This window comes from Procambarus clarkii, chromosome 68, assembly GCF_040958095.1.
Source record: "Procambarus clarkii isolate CNS0578487 chromosome 68, FALCON_Pclarkii_2.0, whole genome shotgun sequence".
Classification (NCBI taxonomy): Eukaryota; Metazoa; Arthropoda; class Malacostraca; order Decapoda; family Cambaridae; genus Procambarus; species Procambarus clarkii.
Genome location: NC_091217.1, coordinates 10,098,763 through 10,123,871, shown reverse-complemented (window position 1 = coordinate 10,123,871; position 25,109 = coordinate 10,098,763). Strand labels below are relative to the sequence as shown.

At 51.4% G+C, this 25,109-nt stretch overlaps 1 protein-coding gene across 4 annotated transcripts in view; it reads right to left on the bottom strand.

Moving 5' to 3' along the window:
- sff (sugar-free frosting) overlaps positions 1–25,109 on the bottom strand; it is a 192,045-nt gene that overhangs the window by 23,787 nt on the left and 143,149 nt on the right. For all 4 annotated transcript variants that reach the window (XM_069310831.1, XM_069310830.1, XM_045769330.2 and 1 more), the window contains one exon: positions 19,705–19,790. In XM_069310831.1, the coding sequence (XP_069166932.1) occupies positions 19,705–19,769 (65 nt within the window). In that variant the 5' untranslated portion in view covers positions 19,770–19,790. The remainder of the gene's footprint in view (positions 1–19,704; positions 19,791–25,109) is intronic.

The window sequence follows — 25,109 nt, the reverse complement described above, 5'->3', positions numbered from 1 at the left end:
TGTGGTCCAGGGCCACGGTGGCCCAGGTGGCCCCCAGGTGAGTGAGGGAGGTGTGGGTCCAGGGCCACGGTGGCCCAGGTGGCCCCCAGGTGAGTGAGGGAGGTGTGGTCCAGGGCCACGGTGGCCCAGGTGGCCCCCAGGTGAGTGAGGGAGGTGTGGGTCCAGGGCCACGGTGGCCCATGTGGCCCCCAGGTGAGTGAGGGAGGTGGGGTCCAGGGCCACGGTGGCCCAGGTGGCCCCCAGGTGAGTGAGGGAGGTGGGGTCCAGGGCCACGGTGGCCCAGGTGGCCCCCAGGTGAGCGAGGGAGGTGGGGTCCAGGGCCACGGTGGCCCAGGTGGCCCCCAGGTGAGTGAGGGAGGTGGGGTCCAGGGCCACGGTGGCCCAGGTGGACCCCAGGTGAGTGAGGGAGGTGGGGTCCAGGGCCACGGTGGCCCAGGTGGACCCTAGGTGAGCTAGTGAATGAGTGAAGGAATGGTTGAGTAAAGGAGTCATTGAGAGCCTTTTTTATTTCTACTACTAACGCATCAATAATATGTTCCATGTCGACAGAGGTCTTAGCCAGCCAGCCAGGAGGACCCAGCTGATGCCAGGACACAGCTTCCGTACGCCCCGGGTCCCAGCATCTGTAAACAGTCCTTGTCGAAGACGGAGTGGTAGCGGGCGGCGGAGTCGAACACGTCCACGTGGAGGCGCTCACACACCTCTCTCAGGCTCTCTCAGGCTCTCTCAGGCTCTCTCAGGCTCTCTCAGGCGTTCCTCACTTGGTGACTCCATCACGCCAAGCAATAAATATCCTTCGGAGTCATTGAGAAAGACTGAGTGTATTTGCTGGCTTGTACTACCGTGCGTGCGTGCGTGCGTGCGCGCGTGTGTGTGTGTGTGTGTGTGTGTGTGTGTGTGTGTGTGTGTGTGTGTGTGTGTGTGTGTGTGTGTGTGTGTGTGTGTGTGTGTGTGTGTGTGTGTGTGTGTGTGTGTGTGTGTGTGTACACGTACCAGTCATGAGGGGGGGGGGAGGGGAAGGTTGCAGGTAAGCGAGTAATTAACACTGTCCACTGAAGCTGGCACTCGACAAATTAGTTTCACCGGGAATACCCGGCAACAAGTGAGTGTGTGGTGAGCCTGTACTGGGTGTGGCCGCTGTCCTGGACACCAGGGAGTCGTGTCCCCGGACACCCAGAGCCAGCGGTCATCAGGACACAGCCGGGATACGAGTGAGACAATCTCCGGGGCTGTGTCCAGCCGCTCAGTACGGACACAGGAGACTGCCGGCCCCCGCCACGCTACAAAGCCGGGTTACCTGGCTGATTGAATTGCAGCAATTAGAGAATAACTTGCGTCACCTTCCTCTAACTCCTAGTTATAACTTCCTGAAACCTAATTTGTCTCCCGAACTATTGGAGGCTGGCACTACACGTGCTTCCTTCACCTTGAGGCTGTAGTGTAAACACTCCCTAACCTAACCTAACCTAACCTAACCTAACCTAACCTAACCTAACTCAACGGTAACCATACATAAACCCGCAATATGCAATAATATTAATTTGCACTTAACAGGAGCAACGTTTATTATACTCTATGGAATATTCATCCTGTCTGTTGGTTGTCTGCTGAATAAGTCAAAACCGCCACTTAGAAACTAAGTCAGTAATTTGACTTATTGTTGGGCTGGACGATGGATTGAGAAAATTTCAGAAATGGCATCTTACGGTGCTTTAATTTTCACTAATTTCGTAAAAAAATGCAATGTGTTAATAGTTGGAGAGTGCTGTGTCTCTGCGACCCGCCCCCCCCCTCACTATCAGGTCACCGGTGTTGGCTCTGAGTGGCCAGTACATGCTTAAGCCTTCCTGATAATGACCCCGGGAATCTTACTCTCCAGTGTCCGGCTCCAGCAATGTTCAACCGAGGGAATATCAAGCCGGGGAAGTATGCAGCCGGAGAGATATTCAAATGGTGAAATATCACCAGCTGCGGAATATCCTGTCAAGGAAATATCGACCCGGGAGAATATCGCGGCTGTGTGTGGCAACTGGGAGCCGCCTGCTGTTGTCTTTAGTTCAACATTATCGGTTAATAAACTCATTGGTATACTGAACCACTGGTATACTGAACCATTGGTATACTGAACCATTGGTATACTGAACCATTGGTATACTGAACCATTGGTATACTGAACCATTGGTATACTGAACCATTGGTATACTGAACCATTGGTATACTGAACCATTGGTATACTGAACCACTGGCATACATATCACAGTTTCCTTAACAGTAACTTCAGAAGCTACTAAAACAGCTGCTGTGATGTGTTCGATGAGACACGCTGTGTAATGATAACACAACACGTGCAGGCCTCAACACGTGCAGGCCCCAACACGTGCAGGCCAAGACACGTGCAGGCCTCAAGACGTGCAGGCCCCAACACGTGCAGGCCCCAACACGTGCAGGCCCCAACACGTGCAGGCCTCAAGACGTGCAGGCCCCAACACGTGCAGGCCCCAACACGTGCAGGCCTCAACACGTGCAGGCCTCAACACGTGCAGGCCCCAACACGTGCAGGCCCCAACACGTGCAGGCCCCAACACGTGCAGGCCAAGACACGTGCAGGCCTCAAGACGTGCAGGCCCCAACACGTGCAGGCCCCAACACGTGCAGGCCCCAACACGTGCAGGCCTCAAGACGTGCAGGCCCCAACACGTGCAGGCCCCAACACGTGCAGGCCCCAACACGTGCAGGCCAAGACACGTGCAGGCCTCAAGACGTGCAGGCCCCAACACGTGCAGGCCCCAACACGTGCAGGCCCCAACACGTGCAGGCCCCAACACGTGCAGGCCAAGACACGTGCAGGCAGACAAAGGAACAGCGAGGGCAGAAGGATATAATCAATAACCCAAGAGCCATAAAGTTAAGGAGGCCCATCTGGGCCACGCCCACCAGCCCGGCCGCCCGCCACACATAAACTCAATTATGGAATACAAACCAATAGAAGACTTTTTTGTCTACGATCTCACCCCCTCCCCACATCATCTAGCCCCGCCCCTCCCAGCATCATCTAGCCCCGCCCCTCCCAGCATCATCTAGCCCCGCCCCTCCCAGCATCATCTAGCCCCGCCCCTCCCAGCATCATCTAGCCCCGCCCCTCCCAGCATCATCTAGCCCCGCCCCTCCCAGCATCATCTAGCCCCGCCCCTCCCAGCATCATCTAGCCCCGCCCCTCCCAGCATCATCTAGCCCCGCCCCTTCCAGCATCATCTAGCCCCGCCCCTTCTAGCATCATCTAGCCCCGCCCCTTCTAGCATCATCTAGCCCCGCCCCTTCCAGCATCATCTAGCCCCGCCCCTTCTAGCATCATCTAGCCCCGCCCCTTCCAGCATCATCTAGCCCCGCCCCTTCTAGCATCATCTAGCCCCGCCCCTTCCAGCATCATCTAGCCCCGCCCCTCCAAGTACTTTAAATAATATTAACTATTATTATTTACAGTAGTACTCTCACAGGGTATCCGTGGGAGTGTGAGGTGTGAGAGTGCGTGCTTCAGTAGTTTTCTTGCAATGTAGGAGTGTTAAAGAAGCAACAGCACAGTGAAAAAGTGCACAATCTGTGTTCTCTGGAGCGCAGGCGGCAGAGATACATAATAGTCTACATGTGGAAGATATGAGAGGGACTCGGTTCCAAATCTGAACACAGAAATAACATCACATGAGACCAGAAGGCATGGCAGGATGTGCAAAATACCCTCGTTGAAAAGCAGAGGTGCAGTAGGTACGCTGAGGGAGAACTATCAACATCAGGGGACCAAGACTGTTCAACACTCTCCCGCTACACGTAAGGACCATAATTGCCCGGCCTCTGTGTTCAAGAGAGAGAACTCGACAAACACCTCCAAAGAATACCTGATCCTGAATACCTGGTACACTGACCCCAGACGTTCCCCTCATCCCCCTGCACAGCCACTCATGACCTGCTGGATGACTGCATTTCCCCTTATGGAGTACCTCGCCGCCCCTTCTTGGAGTACTGCCCCTCCCCCTCACACTCATACAGACTCAGCCATTCATGTCTGCAGGCGTGTTTGGGCACGGCCTGAGGACAAACACGCCTCAACACTCAAGTTACTCTTTCTCAGGTAAAACAAACGCTGGAGAAAGGGTTAAAAAGAACCAGAAGAGAGGCTGGCTGCTCGCCAGCGCCTACAGCCCTAACATGTATACAATACTTCAACTCTCTTCATCAAAGATTTACAGTTATGGACTCGTCCGTCGCTTCCAGCAGCAGCGGGGTGGACTACACGACTGGCAGACCTAGCGCGCCAGACCAACCGTTTGTAATGACATTCTTAGGTCCATGGCCATTTATGCCGCTTTCTTACACTATATAAAGGAGTTGCATAGTTTGTATTAAGAGGTAACTGAGTGATGCTAAGATCCCCCATCTTAGATCTCAGGATGGTAAGTCATACAGAAGAAGGTGATTAATGTTACTAATGTGAATAATGGTAGACGTTCTGTGTCGTACAGTCTGGTAGACGTTCTGTGTCGCACAGTCTGGTAGACGTTCTGTGTCGCACAGTCTGGTAGACGTTCTGTGTAGCACAGTCTGGTAGACGTTCTGTGTCGCACAGTCTGGTAGACGTTCTGTGTCGCATAGTCTGGTAGACGTTCTGTGTCGCACAGTCTGGTAGACGTTCTGTGTCGCACAGTCTGGTAGACGTTCTGTGTCGCACAGTCTGGTAGACGTTCTGTGTCGTACAGTCTGGTAGACGTTCTGTGTCGTACAGTCTGGTAGACGTTCTGTGTCGCACAGTCTGGTAGACGTTCTGTGTCGCACAGTCTGGTAGACGTTCTGTGTCGCACAGTCTGGTAGACGTTCTGTGTCGCCCATATACATGGGTATAAAACCTAAACAATTTATAGCTTTTTATACTAGTGCTTTCAAGCTTTTGTGAGTCAGTGGATATCTCTCTCCTGTGAGACCTGAATATTTGGAACAATATAGACTTAATAACAGAGATAGAGATATCTAGATCTAGTTCATCTTCATCCTTGTTACGTGCTAATTAGGCTGTTGTGTCTGTGTCATCCCGATGAGTTACTTGTGCGCGAGATGGTATCCATACGGAAGAGATTGTAAACCCTTTATTATGTGCAGCGAGCAAGGTATTTGTAATTATTGGTCTCTCTCTCTCTCTCTCTCTCTCTCTCTCTCTCTCTCTCTCTCTCTCTCTCTCTCTCTCTCTCTCTCTCTCTCTCTCACTCTCTCACTCTCTCACTCTCTCACTCTCCTCACTCTCTCACTCTCACTCACTCTCTCACTCTCACTCACTCTCTCACTCTCACTCACTCTCTCACTCTCATTCACTCACTCACTCTCTCACTCTCTCTCTCTCTCTCTCTCTCTCTCTCTCTCTCTCTCTCTCACTCTCTCACTCTCTCACTCTCTCACTCTCTCACTCTCTCTCTCTCTCTCTCTCTCTCTCTCTCTCTCTCTCTCTCTCTCTCTCTCTCTCTCACTCTCTCACTCTCTCACTCTCATTCACTCACTCACTCACTCACTCACTCTCTCACTCTCTCACTCTCACTCTCACTCTCTCTCTCTCTCTCTCTCTTGCTAGACAAGTTTCAAGGAAAAAGCAATTCTTTGGACACAGTTGTACATAATGATAAAACATTTAGTTTGCAGAGGCTCAAAGAACACCCAAGACCCCTCATCAACACCGTCAGTAGTTAACACTGTCGGACGTAAACCACAAAGTTTGTATGGATACCTTAGGTCTAGACCAGCGACCCCAACACTTACTGTCTGCAAAAACCTTTGAAATAGTTCCCAAACTCTCGAGGAGTCCCTACCTGGCCGACACAAGTCCGACAGGGGCCCATACCTGGCCGACACATCAGGTCCAACAGGGGCCCCTACCTGGCCGACACAAGTCCAACAGGGGCCCCTACCTGGCCGACACATCAGGTCCAACAGGGGCCCCTACCTGGCCGACACAAGTCCAACAGGGGCCCCTACCTGGCCGACACATCAGGTTCGACAGGGGCCCCTACCTGGCCGACACATCAGGTCCGACAGGGGCCCCTACCTGGTCGACACATCAGGTCCGACAGGGGCCCCTACCTGGTCGACACATCAGGTCCGACAGGGGCCCCTACCTGGCCGACACATCAGGTCCGACAGGGGCCCCTACCTGGCCGACACATCAGGTCCGACAAGGGGTAAATTACAAAACAGATGTGTACAACAGTTGGATTAATTGATAATAAATTTTTGTAATATTTTATTCAATAGTTAATTAACACCATTGAATAAAATATTACAAGAGTATTTATTGCCTACTTCTATTTACTAGTTACAAACAAAAAATTACAAATACGATAAATCTGACATAATGGTTACAAATATTGGGTGTACATTGTTAGTATAATTGTTTTGTACAAAGATGTTAACGAAAACTTGCTAACAAAATTGTTGGCTTCCTCCATACTCTCAGAATTGTCAGAAATGAATTAGTCTGGCATTAATAAGCATCTGCCTAACAATAAACACTAAAGCAACACTTTAATATTATACTGGTGCACTGTAATGTTTCCCTGCACGCCTGACGTGCTCTGACACACACATGACCAACAGGGGTGAGGTGTGACCACACCTCCCTCACTCAGAGGTGTGGTCTGCCTCCCGCCTCGGAGGCAGACCACACCTGCTCTCGGAGCAGCTCCTCAGGAAGCTCTCTCCTCCCAGGACAAACTCCCGCCGCTTCAGTAACATCCATCATGCGGGCATCTAACCAAGCGCCAAGTTCAGAATGCTTCACTGTATTATTAAAAGGTCGTGTTAAACCTTTACTAATGCTGTACACAATTACAAACAAGTTTAACTTTTAAATCGCTTTTTGCTAATTCTCACGTCACCTCGGGCAGGGACTCGTGGAGGCGGGACACTGACCTAGACACTACACACAGTGATGTACACAAACTAGCAGAGCACACATCAAATATAAAAATAAAAGGACGAAAGACAAAATTAATAATCTTAACTAATAAATCCAGGGCTGGTATAGGACCGTGGCCTGCCTCCTGTCACGTCCAGGGCTGGTGTAGGACCGTGGCCTGCCTCCTGTCACGTCCAGGGCTGGTGTAGGACCGTGGCCTGCCTCCTGTCACGTCCAGGGCTGGTGTAGGACCGTGGCCTCCCTCCTGTCACGTCCAGGGCTGGTGTAGGACCGTGGCCTCCCTCCTGTCACGTCCAGGGCTGGTGTAGGACCGTGGCCTGCCTCCTGTCACGTCCAGGGCTGGTGTAGGACCGTGGCCTCCCTCCTGCCAGGTCCAGGGCTGGTGTAGGACCGTGGCCTCCCTCCTGCCAGGTCCAGGGCTGGTGTAGGACCGTGGCCTCCCTCCTGCCAGGTCCAGGGCTGGTGTAGGACCGTGACCTCCCTCCTGCCAGGTCCAGGGCTGGTGTAGGACCGTGGCCTCCCTCCTGCCAGGTCCAGGGCTGGTGTAGGACCGTGGCCTCCCTCCTGCCAGGTCCAGGGCTGGTGTAGGACCGTGGCCTCCCTCCTGCCAGGTCCAGGGCTGGTGTAGGACCGTGGCCTCCCTCCTGCCAGGTCCAGGGCTGGTGTAGGACCGTGGCCTCCCTCCTGCCAGGTCCAGGGCTGGTGTAGTACCGTGGCCTCCCTCCTGCCAGGTCCAGGGCTGGTGTAGGACCGTGGCCTCCCTCCTGCCAGGTCCAGGGCTGGTGTAGGACCGTGGCCTCCCTCCTGCCAGGTCCAGGGCTGTTTACATACTCTCCCTGCTCCAGGGGAGAGGTGCTCAGTAAATTGGCTCCTTTACTGAGGATATTTATTTTTAATTTGTGTTTCTACCTGTTCATGTTACTGTGAGAGGCTCTTACCTTGTACCAGTTGACCATGTTACTCTGGTAGAGGCTCTCGACCTGCACCAGATGTGTGTAGACTCTGGTAGAGGCTCTACACGCTGTACGGCTGTGAGCGTCACTCTATTTTAAAGAAAAGTTCTTTGTAGTGAACTTATCCTAACTTAGTTTACCCGGGAGACTTACCAATATCTCTCCTAAAAGAAAATGTTGGAGCTGTATTTAATGGATACAATTCGTTCTCGCTCCTTCCATCTCACAGTTATCCTCCTCCCCCTCTCTTCTCTTCTCCTTTCTTCTCTTCTGTTCTCTTCTCTTCACAACCTGGTGCGTTTAATTACCTAGTTCCAGCGTTGACATTGACTGTTTAAACTATATGAAGTCGCCTCAAAAAATAAGTTTTATCGTAATTTCCTTGTTACCGGCGGAGATGACTGCTACATGTGTCGTCTTTTGGTGGGTATGGATGGCTCCTCACACCTCACACAGCCTCATGGGCGTGTGAGGTGATCTTTTTATTGTCAGGTCTGTAGGTGCTGCGCCTCTCAGTGTGTGCTGCTCTTGCCTGCTTCCTTCCCTCTGGGTCTTCATAAACTGGACCCTGTTTTGGGGTTTAATTCCAGGGGTCATTTGTGTCGTCACTCTTGTTGCCTGTTTACCTCCTGCTACAACCTCGGGCACACCGGCAGGATGTGCTACAACCGCCCGTCTCTCTTCTGAGTTGGATTACTTTATCAGAAAATTGTAATTAATATGTTAAAAGTAATTAATATGTTAAAAGTCGATTTTCGTCTCTGAATCTAAACTGTTTCTAAGTCACGAATTTGTTTCTCTCAAGATGCGCACTTTCCATTGTTTGGTGATTCTCGTCAGCACCTTAGAAGGGATATATATGCAAGGGACACTTACTATGTTATTTAACGTGTCTTGTGTGCCACTTCTCCAGACTGGCCTTCGAATTGCTTAAGATTCATCTGGGCCTCAAAAGTCCCGTTTCATCTTGCTGACAGTCGACGGACACTTGTGTATACTTCTTGAAGAGTAATTAGTCTTCCTCTCCTCCAAAGGGGAGAAATAGTTAAGCTCAAGAGTGTAAGGATCCACGTGGTGCTGCCTCTTCCAAAATGTTATAGCCCCAGAGGGGGTGTGACAACACTATGAGCTCAGGCGCCCATCTCCCGCCCTCTATGGCGAGCTGTGAGGGGTCCTACAATACTCACACCAGCGCGCGCTTCTCCTACGTACGTCCAACCACTTGGGTTGGACGGTAGAGCGACGGTCTCGCTTCATGCACGTCGGGTTCAATCCCCGACCGTCCAAGTGGTTGGACACTATTCCTTCCCTCCCCATCCCATCCCAAATCCTTATCCTGATTCCTTCCCAGTGCTATATAGTCGTCATGGCTTGGTGCTTTCCCGACAATTCCCTTCCCTTCTCCTACGTACTTGGGCGGCGTTTTCCCCAGAGGCTTGAGCCGGTAAACGCGCCTTCATCGGAACTAACGAGAATAACAACACATTTAACAAGAGTGATATCCCAGTGCTTGCTCGAGACGTGTTTGGTTTATGTGACTTTGTGAGTTGTCACTTGGTGATGGGAAACTTATGAGCGCGACCTGAGGGAGTTTACCGAGTTGCATGTGACTGATAGATTCCATACCTGACCCACGATGATTCGTCACTTTCTGAATCATACTAATATGAAGATGTCAGGAACAACAGTGTAACTCTTCCAGCACAGGTTCAGGTCATCACTTTGAATACAGCACCCACACCCTTCAAATAATATCCAAAGGGGGTGAAATACAAGAGTGAAATGAGAAATATGTAACCCATTTGTGGAGAGTAGAGGTGTGTGGCAGGATAGCAGGTCCGGTAACGACACACCCTCACCCACCAGCTATCGTAACATATCGGGCTAACATGTTAGTGTGTGTGTGTGTGTGGGGGGTGGGGGGGGTGAGGGAGGGTAGATGTGCCTTCTAGGGTAAAGTCTTAGCTCTCGGGCCCCACGTTTTCTGTTGTCGGTCACCTACTGCAATGACTCCAGACTTTGTTTTTCTTATGTTTGTTTATATTTAACCTATGAATAAGGTTAGTTTCACCTAACCTTATTGAAACTTTAGTTTCCTGGGTGTGAGGCTTCGACACGTCACTAGGGGGCGGTAAGCTTCAACACGTCACTAGGGGGCGGTAAGCTTCAACACGTCACTAGGGGGCGGTAAGCTTCAACACGTCACTAGGGGGCGGTAAGCTTCAACACGTCACTAGGGGGCGGTAAGCTTCAACACGTCACTAGGGGGCGGTAAGCTTCAACACGTCACTAGGGGGCGGTAAGCTTCAACACGTCACTAGGGGCGGTAAGCTTCAACACGTCACTAGGGGGCGGTAAGCTTCAACACGTCACTAGGGGGCGGTAAGCTTCAACACGTCACTAGGGGGCGGTAAGCTTCAACACGTCACTAGGGGGCGGTAAGCTTCAACACGTCACTAGGGGGCGGTAAGCTTCAACACGTCACTAGGGGGCGGTAAGCTTCAACACGTCACTAGGGGGCGGTAAGCTTCAACACGTCACTAGGGGGCGGTAAGCTTCAACACGTCACTAGGGGGCGGTAAGCTTCAACACGTCACTAGGGGGCGGTAAGCTTCAACACGTCACTAGGGGGCGGTAAGCTTCAACACGTCACTAGGGGGCGGTAAGCTTCAACACGTCACTAGGGGGCGGTAAGTACGGGTGTGCAGCCCACTACGGCCACTTGCGGCCATACGGGCAACAAACAGCCAAGTTCACACATAATTTGTAAGAGGACAGGTTGAGGACCGTCAGCTTTAGTTATCAGTTTACATAAGAGTAATTCCTGTTAGGAGGGAATAACTTTATCATTCTTCTTCTTCTGTATTCTTTGTGTAGTGCCATTTATCCGGCAACAGCATCACGTTAGTCCCCCAGAGTGTTGGGTACAGTTACGTGGTACAGTTATGTGGTATAGTTGTGATAGTTATGTGGTACAGTTAAGTAGTATAGTTATGTGGTATAGTTGTGATACAGTTATGTGGTACAGTTATGTAGTACAGTTATGTGGTACAGTTATGTGGTATAGTTGTGATACAGTTATGTGGTACAGTTATGTGATAACATTAGTGTAACAAAAGCGATCCATAAACTTGAACAACTCTCTACAGCACACACACTCCAGGAGGCTTCATAGCCTCGCTAGTATAAACAATTCTTCACTGTTAAAAACTAAAACATTTTCTGTCTTCATGATTTTTCTCGGTGTGGAGAAACATGAATAAACGAGGCCACAATGGTAAGGAAAACAGAGCTATAATGCCTCTCTCTCTTTAGCTGCAACGTTCACAATATATTACAGAAAATCATTAGAAAAAGAGTGTGTCGAGTTGAGAAATAAAGTGGAGCGAGGCGCCGTCTGGAGCTGCCACCAGGGTGGTGAACACTGCTTAATGTGTGTGTTGGCCACGCTGCCCTCCACCCTGCCACCCCCTGCCACAACCCCTGCCGTCCCTGTCGTCCCCTGTCGTCCCTCTTGTCCCTGTCGTCCCTCTTGTACCTGTCGTCGCTCTTGTACCTGTCGTCTCCTGTCCCTCCCACCACTCTTGTCCTCCCCCCACCCTGTCCTTGCTACCCGTCTTGTCTCCGTCTCCCCTCTTATCCCTGCAGGGGAGACAGAAACAGTTGTACACATTTTCATTCATCTGATACCCCTGTTCACCTAGCAGCAAATTGTGGGTTGCATCCTCGGAGAATTCCACAAGCAGGCTTCCTGTCCCCGACAACGTGAACTATTATTATAAACAAATAATATTATCATGATATTTAATGTATAATGAGGCAGGTGTCGTGTGGTGCCGCGCACGTGAGGCAGCGTACGGCGGCCGGCATGAACACACGTGCAGCTTTAAGCCTTGTGTTTGGAGTAAGGTCGCAGACCCCACCCCTGGGGCAGGGGGGGGGGCAGGGGGGAGTTAATCTTTTTTTTTTTCCTGCAATCAGTTGCACTTGGTGTGGCGTGACTGATGCTTCGCTCAGTAATTATTATCTTTTTATCCGAACTTCAACAATTTGACCTCTAACTCAAGTTTTTTGTATTGTTTATTGACTAAATTGTTATGAAGCAGTGTGGGAGGCGCGTGGCTGTGTACGGTGGTTGGGTGTGTTGGGAGGGATGGTAGAGGAGACTGTATGGTCTGGGGCCGAGGCTGCCACTCCTGCTGCACCAGTGTGTCCACCACCACCATTTCCCGCGTTATTATTTATTTATATACTAGAATGGGTATTCAGCGGTGCCACTCTCTCTCTCTCTCTCTCTCTCTCTCTCTCTCTCTCTCTCTCTCTCTCTCTCTTCTCGCTTCTCTCTCTCTCCAACCCTCCCTCCCCTTTTCTCTGTGTGGCCCCTTGGTATGTCCGCGAGGGAACTCTGCTGGGTGCTGCCCACCCCAACCGCGGTGGGCAGAGTGGGTTTGCTGAAGTCCCCCGTTCAACCGTCACCTCCCACCAGTCAGTCCATGATTGCAGCTAATCACAGATCAAGTACAATTTAAAAAAAAAATGTAAAACTTCAGACATCAGGGCAAAATGTTTTACAATACCCGTACACATACACAAAATAATAATAATAATAATAATTACGTGTCAAATTATAATAATATTGAAAAAATAGTCGTAGTAACCTTAGCAATGTGTCAGGACGTAGTCATTGTATTCATGCTAACCACCCGAACCGACCACGTTGGGCACGTAACCAACAGCAGTTACTGTTAAAAGTTCAACAAAGCCAGCCCTAAGCGTCTGGCCTGAAGCCTCGGACACATTTAAATTTATACAGTTTTATTTGTTTATGTACAAGCAGGTAAAATGGGCTGTGAATGTACATAGTGAAGTGATTAAGTGGTGCGCTCCTGTAAAGACACCAACGCAAAATATTTCGTGCGAAGCCAATGCCTTCTTGAGGTTATCTTGAGATGATTTCGTTTTTTTTTTTTTTTAGTGTCCCCGCGGCCCGGTCCTCGACCAGGCCTCCACCCCCAGGAAGCAGCCCGTGACAGCTGACTAACACCCAGGTACCTATTTTACTGCTTGGTAACAGGGGCATAGGGTGAAAGAAACTCTGCCCATTGTTTCTCGCCGGCGCCTGGGATCGAACCCAGGACCACAAGTCCAGTGTGCTGTCCGCTCGGCCGACCGGCTCCCTCGCCACCTCCTCCCGGCTCGTCAACACTGTGAGCGGCTCGGGTTCTAATGTTTGGATTTGGAGTAGCATTCACTGATGATAATTATGCCGGGAACACTGGCCGATCAATGTGGTCATTCTCACCCGCTGCCTCACCTTGCCATTGCCAAATTTCTGTGATTCGTTGCACTTTTCAAAGATCTCAACTGCGTTAAATTCATGTTTCGTGAAATATGAGCCATTTAGAATTGTTGAGTGAGGTATATTTCATGCTGCCTAGCCTGTCCCAGCCTAGCCTGCCCCAGCCTAGCCTGTCCCAGCCTAGCCTGCCCCAGCCTAGCCTGTCCCAGCCTAGCCTGTCCCAGCCTAGCCTGCCCCAGCCTAGCCTGTCCCAGTCAAGCCTGTCCCAGCCTAGCCTGTCCCAGCCTAGCCTGTCCCAGCCTAGCCTGCCCCAGCCTAGCCTGTCCCAGCCTAGCCTGCCCCAGCCTAGCCTGCCCTTAGGGTAGCCTCTCCCAGCTACGAAAATAACATCTGCGTCCAAGTGGTAGGTACCCAGAGGAGGTCCAACACCCCCACCCCACCACCGCCTGACATACAACAACCGCATCCCCCAAGTTGTTTAAACTGAACTTCTACACGCGAAATTTCTCTGCGGGCTTTTACTGGGAGTAACCCGTAATGGTGCTGGCTAAGCTCTCCTGACGCAGCCGGCCCTCCCCGCGGGCTGAACACCTACAGGTGGGACTCCTGACGCAGCCGGCCCTCCCCGCGGGGTGAACACCTACAGGTGGGACTCCTGACGCAGCTGGCCCTCCCCGCGGGGTGAACACCTACAGGTGGGACTCCTGACGCAGCCGGCCCTCCCCGCGGGCTGACGGGGAATGTTACCCGGCTGTTACCACATGAATGATAACACCAGTTTAGGTTCTCCACGTTGGTGAAGAGGCACATGGCTCCGTCTGCTACACAACCATTAGGCAGGAAACTGCAGCTTCTCTGTGAAGCTTTTTTTTTCTTCGTCGCTAACGCAGGTCGTGTGGCACCAAGATCAGAGTTTACTGGGGAGGAAGGGCCGGGTATTTAGGCGGACCTGCAGGCTGCTGGAACTATGCTGAGCGCGTTGACAAGTGTTACGGAAGCAAAAGTGGACCAAAGTGTACTGGCTGATGATGACAGAGTAGCGTAACGGAGCCCTGATGACTGGCACTGTCAGGGCCGCAGAGTGCCGTCTCTCCACCACACCCAGCAGCTCCCCTTGGGTTCTGCACCATTGCACGGTTCAGCATCTTTGCTCCGGATACAATATTATTTTGCAGAATTCAGTATTCAAGTGGCGAGGTGACCCGTGCCTGTCCTCGTACGTGCCTGGTGACCCGTGCCTGTCCTCGTCGTGCCTGGTGACCCGTAGCCTGTCCTCGTCCTGCCTGGTGACCCGTGCCTGTCCTCGTCCTGCCTGGTGACCCGTGCCTGTCCTTCGTCCTGCCTGGTGACCCGTGCCTGGTACAGCCAGGCGGCCTGCCTCAGAGAGGGCCACATATCTCTAACACATCATGAGTGATGTAGCAGAGGGCGGTGTGGGCCTCGGCCCCTCAACTTCACACTGCGTCTTCATGTTTTAACCAAACTGACCAATTTCATACAAATGTGATGTATTAGCAATAATTAAAGCACCATAATATTGACATTTTCCATGCCTCGGCCTTGATAGGTTAGGTGGGTTGCTTAGGTTCTTATGTTTCTAGTTAGGAAGACAGTTAAACAGTTTTTTACGGAGTGGCAAATTGTGAGAACGATGTGTACACACACACACACACACACACACACACACACACACACACACACACACACACACACACACACACACACACACACACACACAGCAGAGTTATGGGCTGGTGTTAGCCAAATAAAGGAGATTATTAGTTTTGATATGGTAGTGACTACATGGGTGTGTGGCGGGTGTACCTCAGCTGGTGGGAGGTGTACCTGGGAGACGCCCAGGTAGGCCACACCCCCCAGCAGGAGGTGGGAGGTGTCTGGCCACCACCACACAGCTCCCAGGGACGTGTGGCCTCAACTCTCTTGGAGTCTTCTTTTACTTTCTAGGCCCCCCCCCCTCCCTCCCCCCCATTACCAGGGAAAATAATAATTCCAACTTCTCTATTTTGATGGTAGTTTTAAACTTTTAATCTTATAGTGAAACTAAGTTTAAGAAGTTATGTCACATTTGAAGTGAAACAGTCGTTCTGAATGTCCCTCACGTCACCCCTGGCACCCCTGGCACTCATGACACTCCTGACACCCCTGGCTTCCATGGCACTCTTGACAGCGAGGAGTGCCACCACGTCACGCCTGACACCAACGCCACATATGACACAGCTCCACTCCTGTGGTCTTCTGTGGTTGAGTGGGTGACGTTAGTGAAGACTGCGGCCGCCTCCCACCACAGTAATTGTCGAGAGAAAAACTCCACAGATCAATACGGGGGAAATAATGAGTGAGTTACAGGTTTTTAGTGGTGCGGGCTCTCCCTTTCAGCCTCCCGTCAACTACACTCGATAATTGGCAGTAAAAATGACGTAGCGAGGTTAGTGGTTTCATTGTCCGCTTGTAGAACACCATTGTTTATGACGCAATGTTTTCCCTACGTGTTTTTTGCCGGGTATTTCTAATTAACATTGAATTGTAATTATTTTTTTTTTTGGGGGGGGGGGGTTGTGTTGTGTTGTGACGTGGGTGAATGGTGAATAAGCACCATTGTGTGCTCTCACCGCTGCCATCTTTATGAAGGTTATTTATTGGTTGCAAAATATTGCATTCTTGCTTTGCGTGCTTTACTGAGTCCAAATTTTTATTTTTATTTTTTTCAGAGAAAACAATTTGTGTAACACTTTCGCTGCTACCTTAAATTTGATGGGTAATTAATATTATAGAGAATATGTCCTCCATACTGTACTGTTGTGTAATTGTACACAAATGCACAGCGCGCGCACACACATAGAAACACACATACAGAAACGCACACAGTAGACTCCTGACCCATAGAGGTCCCTGTGACCCTATGCTTTAACCCATGACTCGTACACAGGCCAACGGCAGCTCCTGCTTGAACCCTTAACTTGTATAGAGGCCGCGGAGCGCTGAGCTGAGCGCTGACCTGAACTGTGCTGAGGGCTGAGATGAGATTAGCGCTGAGCTGAAGTGAGCTGAGCGTTGAGCTGAACTGAGCTGAGGGCTGAGCTGAGCGCTGAGCTGAACTGAGCTGAGTGCTGAGCGCTGAGCTGAGCGCCGCGTACAGCTCTGCTTTGATCCCCACCAGAGGGACCTGCTCTGTCTTCAGGTGAAGAGGCTTGGCTTTGGTGGTGGCTTGAGACACGGAGCACCGCTCACTATATGACGCATGACGGCAAGTTCCTCGCATTATAAAGTCCTTTACTGTTATGGTCGTCAGGGAAGTTGAAAGGAATCACGGAGACGTGACGTGGCTTGGACAGCTTTAGTCCCAAGAACTAACAAGGCGCTTCACATCAATCGTATATCAACATAGCCAGTGTTGCAAATGCAACGGTTGATAACAAAACGAATTGAATTTAGAAATATGAATAAGGAGTCATTCGTGTCCTTGTATACCACGTATGTCAGACCAGTTCTGGAATATGCAGCACCCGCATAAAATCCTCATTATGTTAATCAAAAAACAAAGCTTGAAAATCTGTTAAAGTATGCGTCTAGAAGACTCCAAGAACTGAGAAATATGACCGAATTAAGACTAATACAGTATAATTAACCACACATGACCACCATATATAAAATATTTAGAGTATTTGAGAGTGCAGACAAGGAGAGGTTACCCAGCATGAGTGTACACCAATACGGGGCATAATTACTTATGACAAGAAAAAGAATTGGTAAGTTGAGAGTCGGGACCCAGGCGCTGAAGCTCACAGGCACAGCGTGCGAGCACACTTTGATCCTTGTCTTCTCGATCATGGGGAAGGGGGAGAGGGGGGGTTGTGTAGGTGGTAGGTGAGGTCAGGGGTTGGGGTGGTGCCAGGTGGGGGGGGGGGGGGGGAGGCGCAGGCAGGGGGGGGGGGTGCAGGCAGCCAGCGAAAGTGTTTCCCGCCGTTTTAACATCCGTGGATGTGACTGGTGGTGTAAACTACACACAAATGTGTATAAAAAGCAATACACTCTATTTCAAGTGTTTTAAGTGTATGTGTTGCCAGGAAGAGTGAGATGAGTGTGTGTTCACACCCACGCCACACTCCCTCACACACAGTAAACATTGCTCCACCACCTTGTGGGGACACCCCCAGCTCCTACACGCTTAGTTGTACCCGGTGTACAACCCTGGACCTTGGTTAGTGGTGTAAGCTACAAATAAAACTGATTTAATTGTTCACACACAATTAAATCAGTTTTTAAATCAGAGTAGAGTATGAGCGACAGCTGAAACCAAGAGCTGATGGAGTTCAGCTGACACATTACAACACCACTTCAAAACGGTCGTGAACTCCACTACACGCTCTGACCCAACACAAGGTTAAGTCTTAGCAATATAAGACCGAGCTTCGTACCTGCAAGTTACCAAAATAAGGGAGGTTGCTGGTTTAATAATAGAGATTGGATCTAATGTCTTTGTGCCACTAACCCCATTTATTGGGGGTGAGGTTATACCATGGGCTTACGAGCTCACCTCGGTAACTACATTAATTGCCACTAAAATAAAATTATACTAACTAGGTTAATCAATATTTAACAAATATTTGATATATGCCAATGACTTAAAGACAAATTAAAATATACATTTGCAATAGATAAATTCATAGCAATAAAAAAATTCCATAACGTTGTCATTGTTTATAATATAATACATCTGTGGCAAGATACCAGATCAAAAGGATAGGCTAAAATAATTTGTAACTGAAATCCGTGATAGCTGGATTATATTCTAATTTGTTTACAAAGTGGTAGAGTGGTGACTTTCATCCGACAGGTTAATGAACGCGGCACCATTCTTGTTGGAGCACCGTGAGACACAGCCACCTGGGGAACACAGAGAGGAGACACAGTCCACTACGCCACGAAGACAGCAACAGTTCCTTAGTGGCCACTGGATATGACTACTGTCACTGTAGACAGCTAAGTTGCTGTTATCTTAGTAGTTAGAGCTTTAATCTAGGGAGTCAGATAGTACAAAATAACACCGTTTTCCCATCGTGGCCGTGGAGTTATTACCTCCCAGGACAGTGGTGGAGTTATCACCTCCCAGGACAGTGGTGGAGTTATCATCACCCAGGACAGTGGTGGAGTTATGACCACCCAGGACAGTGGTGGAGTTATCACCTCCCAGGACAGTGGTGGAGTTATCACCTCCCAGGACAGTGGTGGAGTTATCACCTCCCAGGACAGTGGTGGAGTTATCACCACCCTGGACAGTGGTGGAGTTATCACTTCCCAGGACAGTGGTGGAGTTATCACCTCCCTGGACAGTGGTGGAGTTATCACCTCCCTGGACAGTGGTGGAGTTATCACCTCCCGGTGGAGTTATCATCACCCAGGACAGTGGTGGAGTTATCACACCCTGGACAGTGGTGGAGTTATCACCACCCAGGACAGTGGTGGAGTTATCACCTCCCAGGACAGTGGTGGAGTTATCACCTCCCAGGACAGTGGTGGAGTTATCACCACCCAGGACAGTGGTGGAGTTATCACCACCCAGGACAGTGGTGGAGTTATCACCACCCATGACAGTGGTGGAGTTATCACCACCCAGGACAGTGGTGGAGTTATCACCACCCAGGACAGTGGTGGAGTTATCACCACCCAGGACAGTGGTGGAGTTATCACCACCCAGGACAGTGGTGGAGTTATCACCACCCAGGACAGTGGTGGAGTTATCACCACCCAGGACAGTGGTGGTTATCACCACCCAGGACAGTGGTGGAGTTATCACCACCCAGGACAGTGGTGGAGTTATCACCACCCAGGACAGTGGTGGAGTTATCACCACTCAGGACAGTGGTGGAGTTATCACCTCCCAGGACAGTGGTGGAGTTATCACCACCCAGGACAGTGGTGGCCTCTGTCACTTCCCAGGTCAATCGATCAGGCTGTTGCTGCCCCCTCCCCCGCGCTTTCCATATTAATTAACTGCAAATCACAAACTTGGTCCCTTATCTGCCTGCTCAGTGACTGGTGACCCGTGCCGGTCAGTGGCCTCAGCTCGTCAGAGGTGAACAGTCTCCTTTGATCCGTGTGTGAGTGTCGCCCAGCCTCCCTCCACGAGAGGTCGTGTCTGGTGCCATGCCGACCAGCCGGGGTCCCTCGTCCTCTCTCTCTCTGTCTCCGGGCTAATAAAAGCCAGCGCATTTTGTCCCAATCGGGAATCCTAATGAGATTGGCGTCGTTCAGCTGAGTTCATCCCTGGTTTATCAGTGGGCGGTTCTTAACCCAGGTATTTCCTGGTGGAGGACCCTGATAAACCCTGACACAGTCTGGTGGAAGGCCGCCATCAACCCTGATATATATCCTGGTGGGAGGTATTCATCAATCCCTACATATCCTGGTGGAGGCCCTCATCAACCCCTGCTAAATACCTGCCCCCTCCCCACCCCACATTACAAAAATAGAGGTTTACTTACAGATATTTTTTGTTCTCGTAGACGTCGTAGAGGCCCAGGACGTGAGGGTGTTCGATTAATTTCATAATAGCTATTTCCCGTTCCACCTGGAATGAGAGAGAGAGAGGAGAGGAGATTAGATGACAGTTAACTGGTGAAATGTTTGGGATGAGAGTTGCCTTTGATGGCTCGGCCGCAGGTCAGAGGGAGCTGCCGCCTGTCCCCAGGGGATGTCCTCACTGCACCCCTCACTCTTTGTCGCGGTGGAGGGGAGAGAGAGAGAGAGAGAGAGAGAGAGAGAGAGAGAGAGAGAGAGAGAGAGAGAGAGAGAGAGAGAGAGAGAGAGAGAGAGGAGAGAGAGAGAGAGAGGAGAGAGAGAGAGAGAGAGAGAGAGGGAGGGAGGGAAGGGGGAGAGAGAGAGAGAGAGAGAGAGAGAGAGAGAGAGAGAGAGAGAGAGAGAGAGAGAGAGAGAGAGAGAGAGAGAGAGAGAGGGAGGGAGGGAGGGAAGGGGGGGGAGAGAGAGAGAGAGAGAGAGAGAGAGAGAGAGAGAAGAGAGAGAGAGAGAGAGAGAGAGAGAGAGAGAGAGAAAGAGAGAAAGAAAGAGAGGGAGGGAAGGGGGGGAGAGAGAGAGAGAGAGAGAGAGAGAGAGAGAGAGAGAGAGAGAGAGAGAGAGAGAGAGAGAGAGAGAGAGAGAGAGAGAGAGAGAGAGAGATGGAGATGTGTGTGTGTGTACTCACCTATTTGTGCTTGCAGGATCGAGCATTGACTCTTGGGTCGCACCTATGTGTGTGTGTGTGTGTGTGTGTGTGTGTGTGTGTGTGTGTGTGTGTGTGTGTGTGTGTGTGTGTGTGTGGAGATTAAGACGACAACGTACACGCGTCCATGCGTGCCAGAAGTTGAATAAGTACTAGTGGGAAGTGATGCATAAGTATGAATGGTTTCCTATGTCCTCAACAAATACAATCCTCACTTTGTCGGCCGCCAGTGGAATATATATATATATATATCATTATAAATATATATATAAACATATACATAACCATCACCCCACAGGAGTGTCGTGTTTACATAGAGGGTAATAAGGAATATCAGACAAAGACCCACACAACTCTCGCGTCTGTCAACAGTTGTCTGTCATATAATCCTCGATAATTAGCAATATCTAAGTTACTCCTGCACTCTGCAGCTGTTTGTTCTCACTATGAGCGTACCCAACCACTTGGGCTGGACGGTAGAGCGACGGAATCGATTCATGAAGGGTCGGCGTTCAATCCCCGACCGTCCAAGTGGTTGGGCACCAGTCCTTCCCCTCCGTTACATCCCAAATCCTGATCCTCAACATTGCAAGGGCAATATAGTCGTAATTATACATGATAATTACCTTACCTCGTTCACAATGGTCACTGCTAGGGTGGGGGATGGAGGGGGGGGGGGTCCGTGACCTGACTTCACTCTACAGTCCTATGACATAAGGACGGAGATGTTACCCGTCCGGTCGAGGGATGGACTGGTTGCTGGATAGATAGTGTGTTGTCTGGTCGTGAGGATTTTGTTTTCAACAACAGTAAGTTAAGGGTCCTCTGATAGGATAGGTGGGCAGGAAATTCTCATAAAGTTTCAAAACGTTATGAAAAACGTGAAAGTAAAGTGTCCTCTCATAACCTCTGCGCGTACGCCGGACGACTCAAATAGAAAACGGAACAGTACGTCACTTTTGTGAGTCGATTTCATTTCAAATTACGTCCAAATTTGGCCATAGTGCGCATACGAGCGAAAAGTGACGTTCTTTTTAAGAGGACGGGTTGCGTGAGCGGGATCACCAGCATATGGCTGGAGTCAGGCTGTGACTCACAGTCCGTCGCTAATTGACGCCATTATGGATGCTTGAGGGCGACTCACTGCTGCCTCCTCACGCCCGACCAGACACTGGGTTATGGAACAGCGTCGGACTAGACCGCTGTGCCCACAACTGGTGCAGCGGGCCCACACCAGGGGCCGCACCTGCTCCACGGCTGTAAGTGGACAGAGCTTTGGGGTGAGCATCCTGCTCTCGTGACCTGTAGACAGTGAGTGACAGGCTGCCCTTCATCATGACGGTCTCTGTGAAGCGTGACATCCCGGGTCACCTCTCCCGTTGTCACATTAGGTGGTTGGTGTCCCCCCTGGCTGGTGTCCCCTGGCTGGTGTCCCCTGGCTGGTGTCCCCTGGCTGGTGTCCCCCTGGCTGGTGTCCCCCTGGCTGGTGTCCCCTGGCTGGTGTCCCCATGGCTGGTGTCCCCCTGGCTGGTGTCCCCTGGCTGGTGTCCCCTGGCTGGTGTCCCCCTGGCTGGTGTCCCCCTGGCTGGTGTCTCCCTGGCTGGTGTCCCCTGGCTGGTGTCCCCCTGGCTGGTGTCCCCCTGGCTGGTGTCCCCTGGCTGGTGTCCCCTGGCTGGTGTCCCCCTGGCTGGTGTCCCCTGGCTGGTGTCCCCTGGCTGGTGTCCCCCTGGCTGGTGTCCCCTGGCTGGTGTCCCCTGGCTGGTGTCCCCTGGCTGGTGTCCCCTGGCTGGTGTCCCCTGGCTGGTGTCCCCTGGTTGGTGTCCCCCTGGCTGGTGTCCCCCTGGCTGGTGTCCCCCTGGCTGGTGTCCCCCTGGCTGGTGTCCCCTGGCTGGTGTCCCCTGGCTGGTGTCCCCCTGGCTGGTGTCCCCTGGTGGTGTCCCCTGGTTGGTGTCCCCTGGCTGGTGTCCCCCTGGTTGGTGTCCCCTGGTTGTGTCCCCTGGCTGGTGTCCCCTGGCTGGTGTCCCCGGTCTGGCTGGTGTCCCCTGCCTGGTGTCCCCCTGCCTGGTGTCCCCTGGCTGGTGTCCCCTGGCTGGTGTCCCCCTGGCTGGTGTCCCCTGCCTGGTGTCCCCCTGCCTGGTGTCCCCTGGCTGGTGTCCCCCTGGCTGGTGTCCCCCTGGCTGGTGTCCCCTGGTTGGTGTCCCCCTGGCTGGTGTCCCCTGGCTGGTGTCCCCTGGCTGGTGTCCCCTGGCTGGTGTCCCCCTGCCTGGTGTCCCCTGGCTGGTGTCCCCCTGCCTGGTGTCCCCTGCCTGGTGTCCCCTGCCTGGTGTCCCCTGGCTGGTGTCCCCTGCCTGGTGTCCCCCTGCCTGGTGTCCCCTGGCTGGTGTCCCCCTGGCTGGTGTCCCCCTGGCTGGTGTCCCCTGGTTGGTGTCCCCCTGCCTGGTGTCCCCTGGCTGGTGTCCCCTGGCTGGTGTCCCCCTGGCTGGTGTCCCCTGGCTGGTGTCCCCTGGCTGGTGTCCCCTGGCTGGTGTCCCTGTAACGGAGGACACAAGAGAAAGGGGAGGAGATACAGCAAGACTACTGGACTTGATCTTCACCCAGAATGAGGAAGACATAGTTTCTTTCACAAACAAATGAGCATAGTTTCTTTCACCTGATGTCTCTGTTTACCTAGCAGTATATATGTACCTCAGAGTTAGACAGCTGCTACGGGATGTATGTGTGTGTGTATTCACCTAGTTGTGCTTGCGGGGGTTGAGCTCTGCTCTTTCGGTCCGCCTTTTTTTCACACACACACACACACACACACACACACACACACACACACACACACACACACACACACACACACACACACACACACACACACAGGAAGCAGCCCGTAACAGCTGTCTAACTCCCAGGCACCTATTTACTGCTAGGTAACAGGGGCATTAGGATGAAAGAAACTCTGCCCATTGTTTCTCGCCGGCGTCGGGAATCGAACCCGGGCCACAGGATTACGTGTCCAGCGTGCTATCGACACAGCCACCCGGCGCAGTGTGTGTGTGTTTTAGAGAAATATACGTAGTAAACATAATATAAAAAATAGAGCGGTTAGAAAGGCGGGGTCCAAGAGCTAATAGCTGGGTTGTGCAGGCGCCCCCCCCACACTGCCGGAGTGGGGGTGGCGCCCCCGGCCTGAGGAACACGCCGACAATGTCACCAATGGACAATTTCCCGCCAAAATTAACCCCGGTGTGGTGGCCATGATTTGACACCCATCCATCAAGCACCTCCCTAGACGCCCCCCCCTCTCACTCCCTCCTCAGCCACTCACAGCCTAACACAGTGACGTCATAGAGCACCACTCTGCTCATTGGTCAGGAATTCTGGGCCCGGCTTACCGTCCAGCCCGCGGCGCCTCGACCCTCCCTGTCTGGTGCCAGGCGCCGCCGGGGCAACACGCGCCCCCGCTCTCTGAGGGTTGAGGCACGGCGCCCCCCGCCCACCACACTATACCAGGCTCGTGCTTGTCTCACATCACGCGGAAATTCCCCATGACGCTCTAGGGTTAGCTGCAATTTTGGTTGTTCAAGTATACTCAAGGTTCATTGTAATGTTATGGTCAACAGGTGACATAGTTGATGATACAACACTCTCGTTAGTGACGTCACTTTGTCACCCAACACGTCATTCCTTATGTACTCACCTAGTTGTGCTAACGGGGGTTGAGCTTTGGCTCTTTGGTCCCGCCTCTCAACTGTCAATCAACTGGTGTACAGGTTCCTGAGCCTACTGGGCTCCATCATATCTACACTTAAAACTGTGTATGGAGTCAGCCTCCACCACATCACTGCCTAATGCATTACATTTACTAACTACTCTGACACTGAACAAATTCTTACTAACGTCTCTGTGGCTCATCTGGGTACTAAGTTTCCACCTGTGTCCCCTTCTTCGTGTTTTTCCCATGCTAAAGAGTTTGTCTTTATCCATCCTGTCAATTCCTGAGATTTTTGTAGGTGGCAATCGTGTCTACCCTTACTCTTCTGTCTTCCAGGGACGTGAAGCTTAGCTCCCGTAGTCTTTCCTCGTAGCTCATACCTCTCAGTTCTGGGACTAGCCTGGTGCCATATCTCTGAATCTTCTCTAACTTTGTCTTGTGTTAGACTAGGTATGGTCTCCAGGCAGGAGCTGCAAACTCCAGGATTTGTCTGACATAAATGGTATACAGGGTCCTGAACGATTCCTTACACAAGTTTCTAAAGGCAGTTCTTATGTTGGCCAATCTAGCATATGCCGCTGATGATATCCTTTTGATGTGGGCCTCTGGGGACAGGTTCGGTGTGATATCGACCCCTCATATCTTTCTCTCTATTTGACTCTTGCAGGATTTCACTTCCCAGATGGTACCTTGTGTTCAGCCTTATGCACCCTTCACTTAATTTCATTACTTTACACTTTCCTGAATTGAACTTTAGTAGCCATTTTCTAGACCATTCCTCCAGTTTGTTCAGGTCGTCCTGAGGTATTTGTATCTTCATCTGTATTGATTCTTCTCATAAGTTTTGCATCATCAGCAAACATTGAGAGGAATGTGTCTATATCCTCTGGAAGATCGTTTACATATATCAGAAACAGGATGGGTCCAGGTACAGAGCCCTGTGGGACTCCGCTGGTGACATCTCGCCA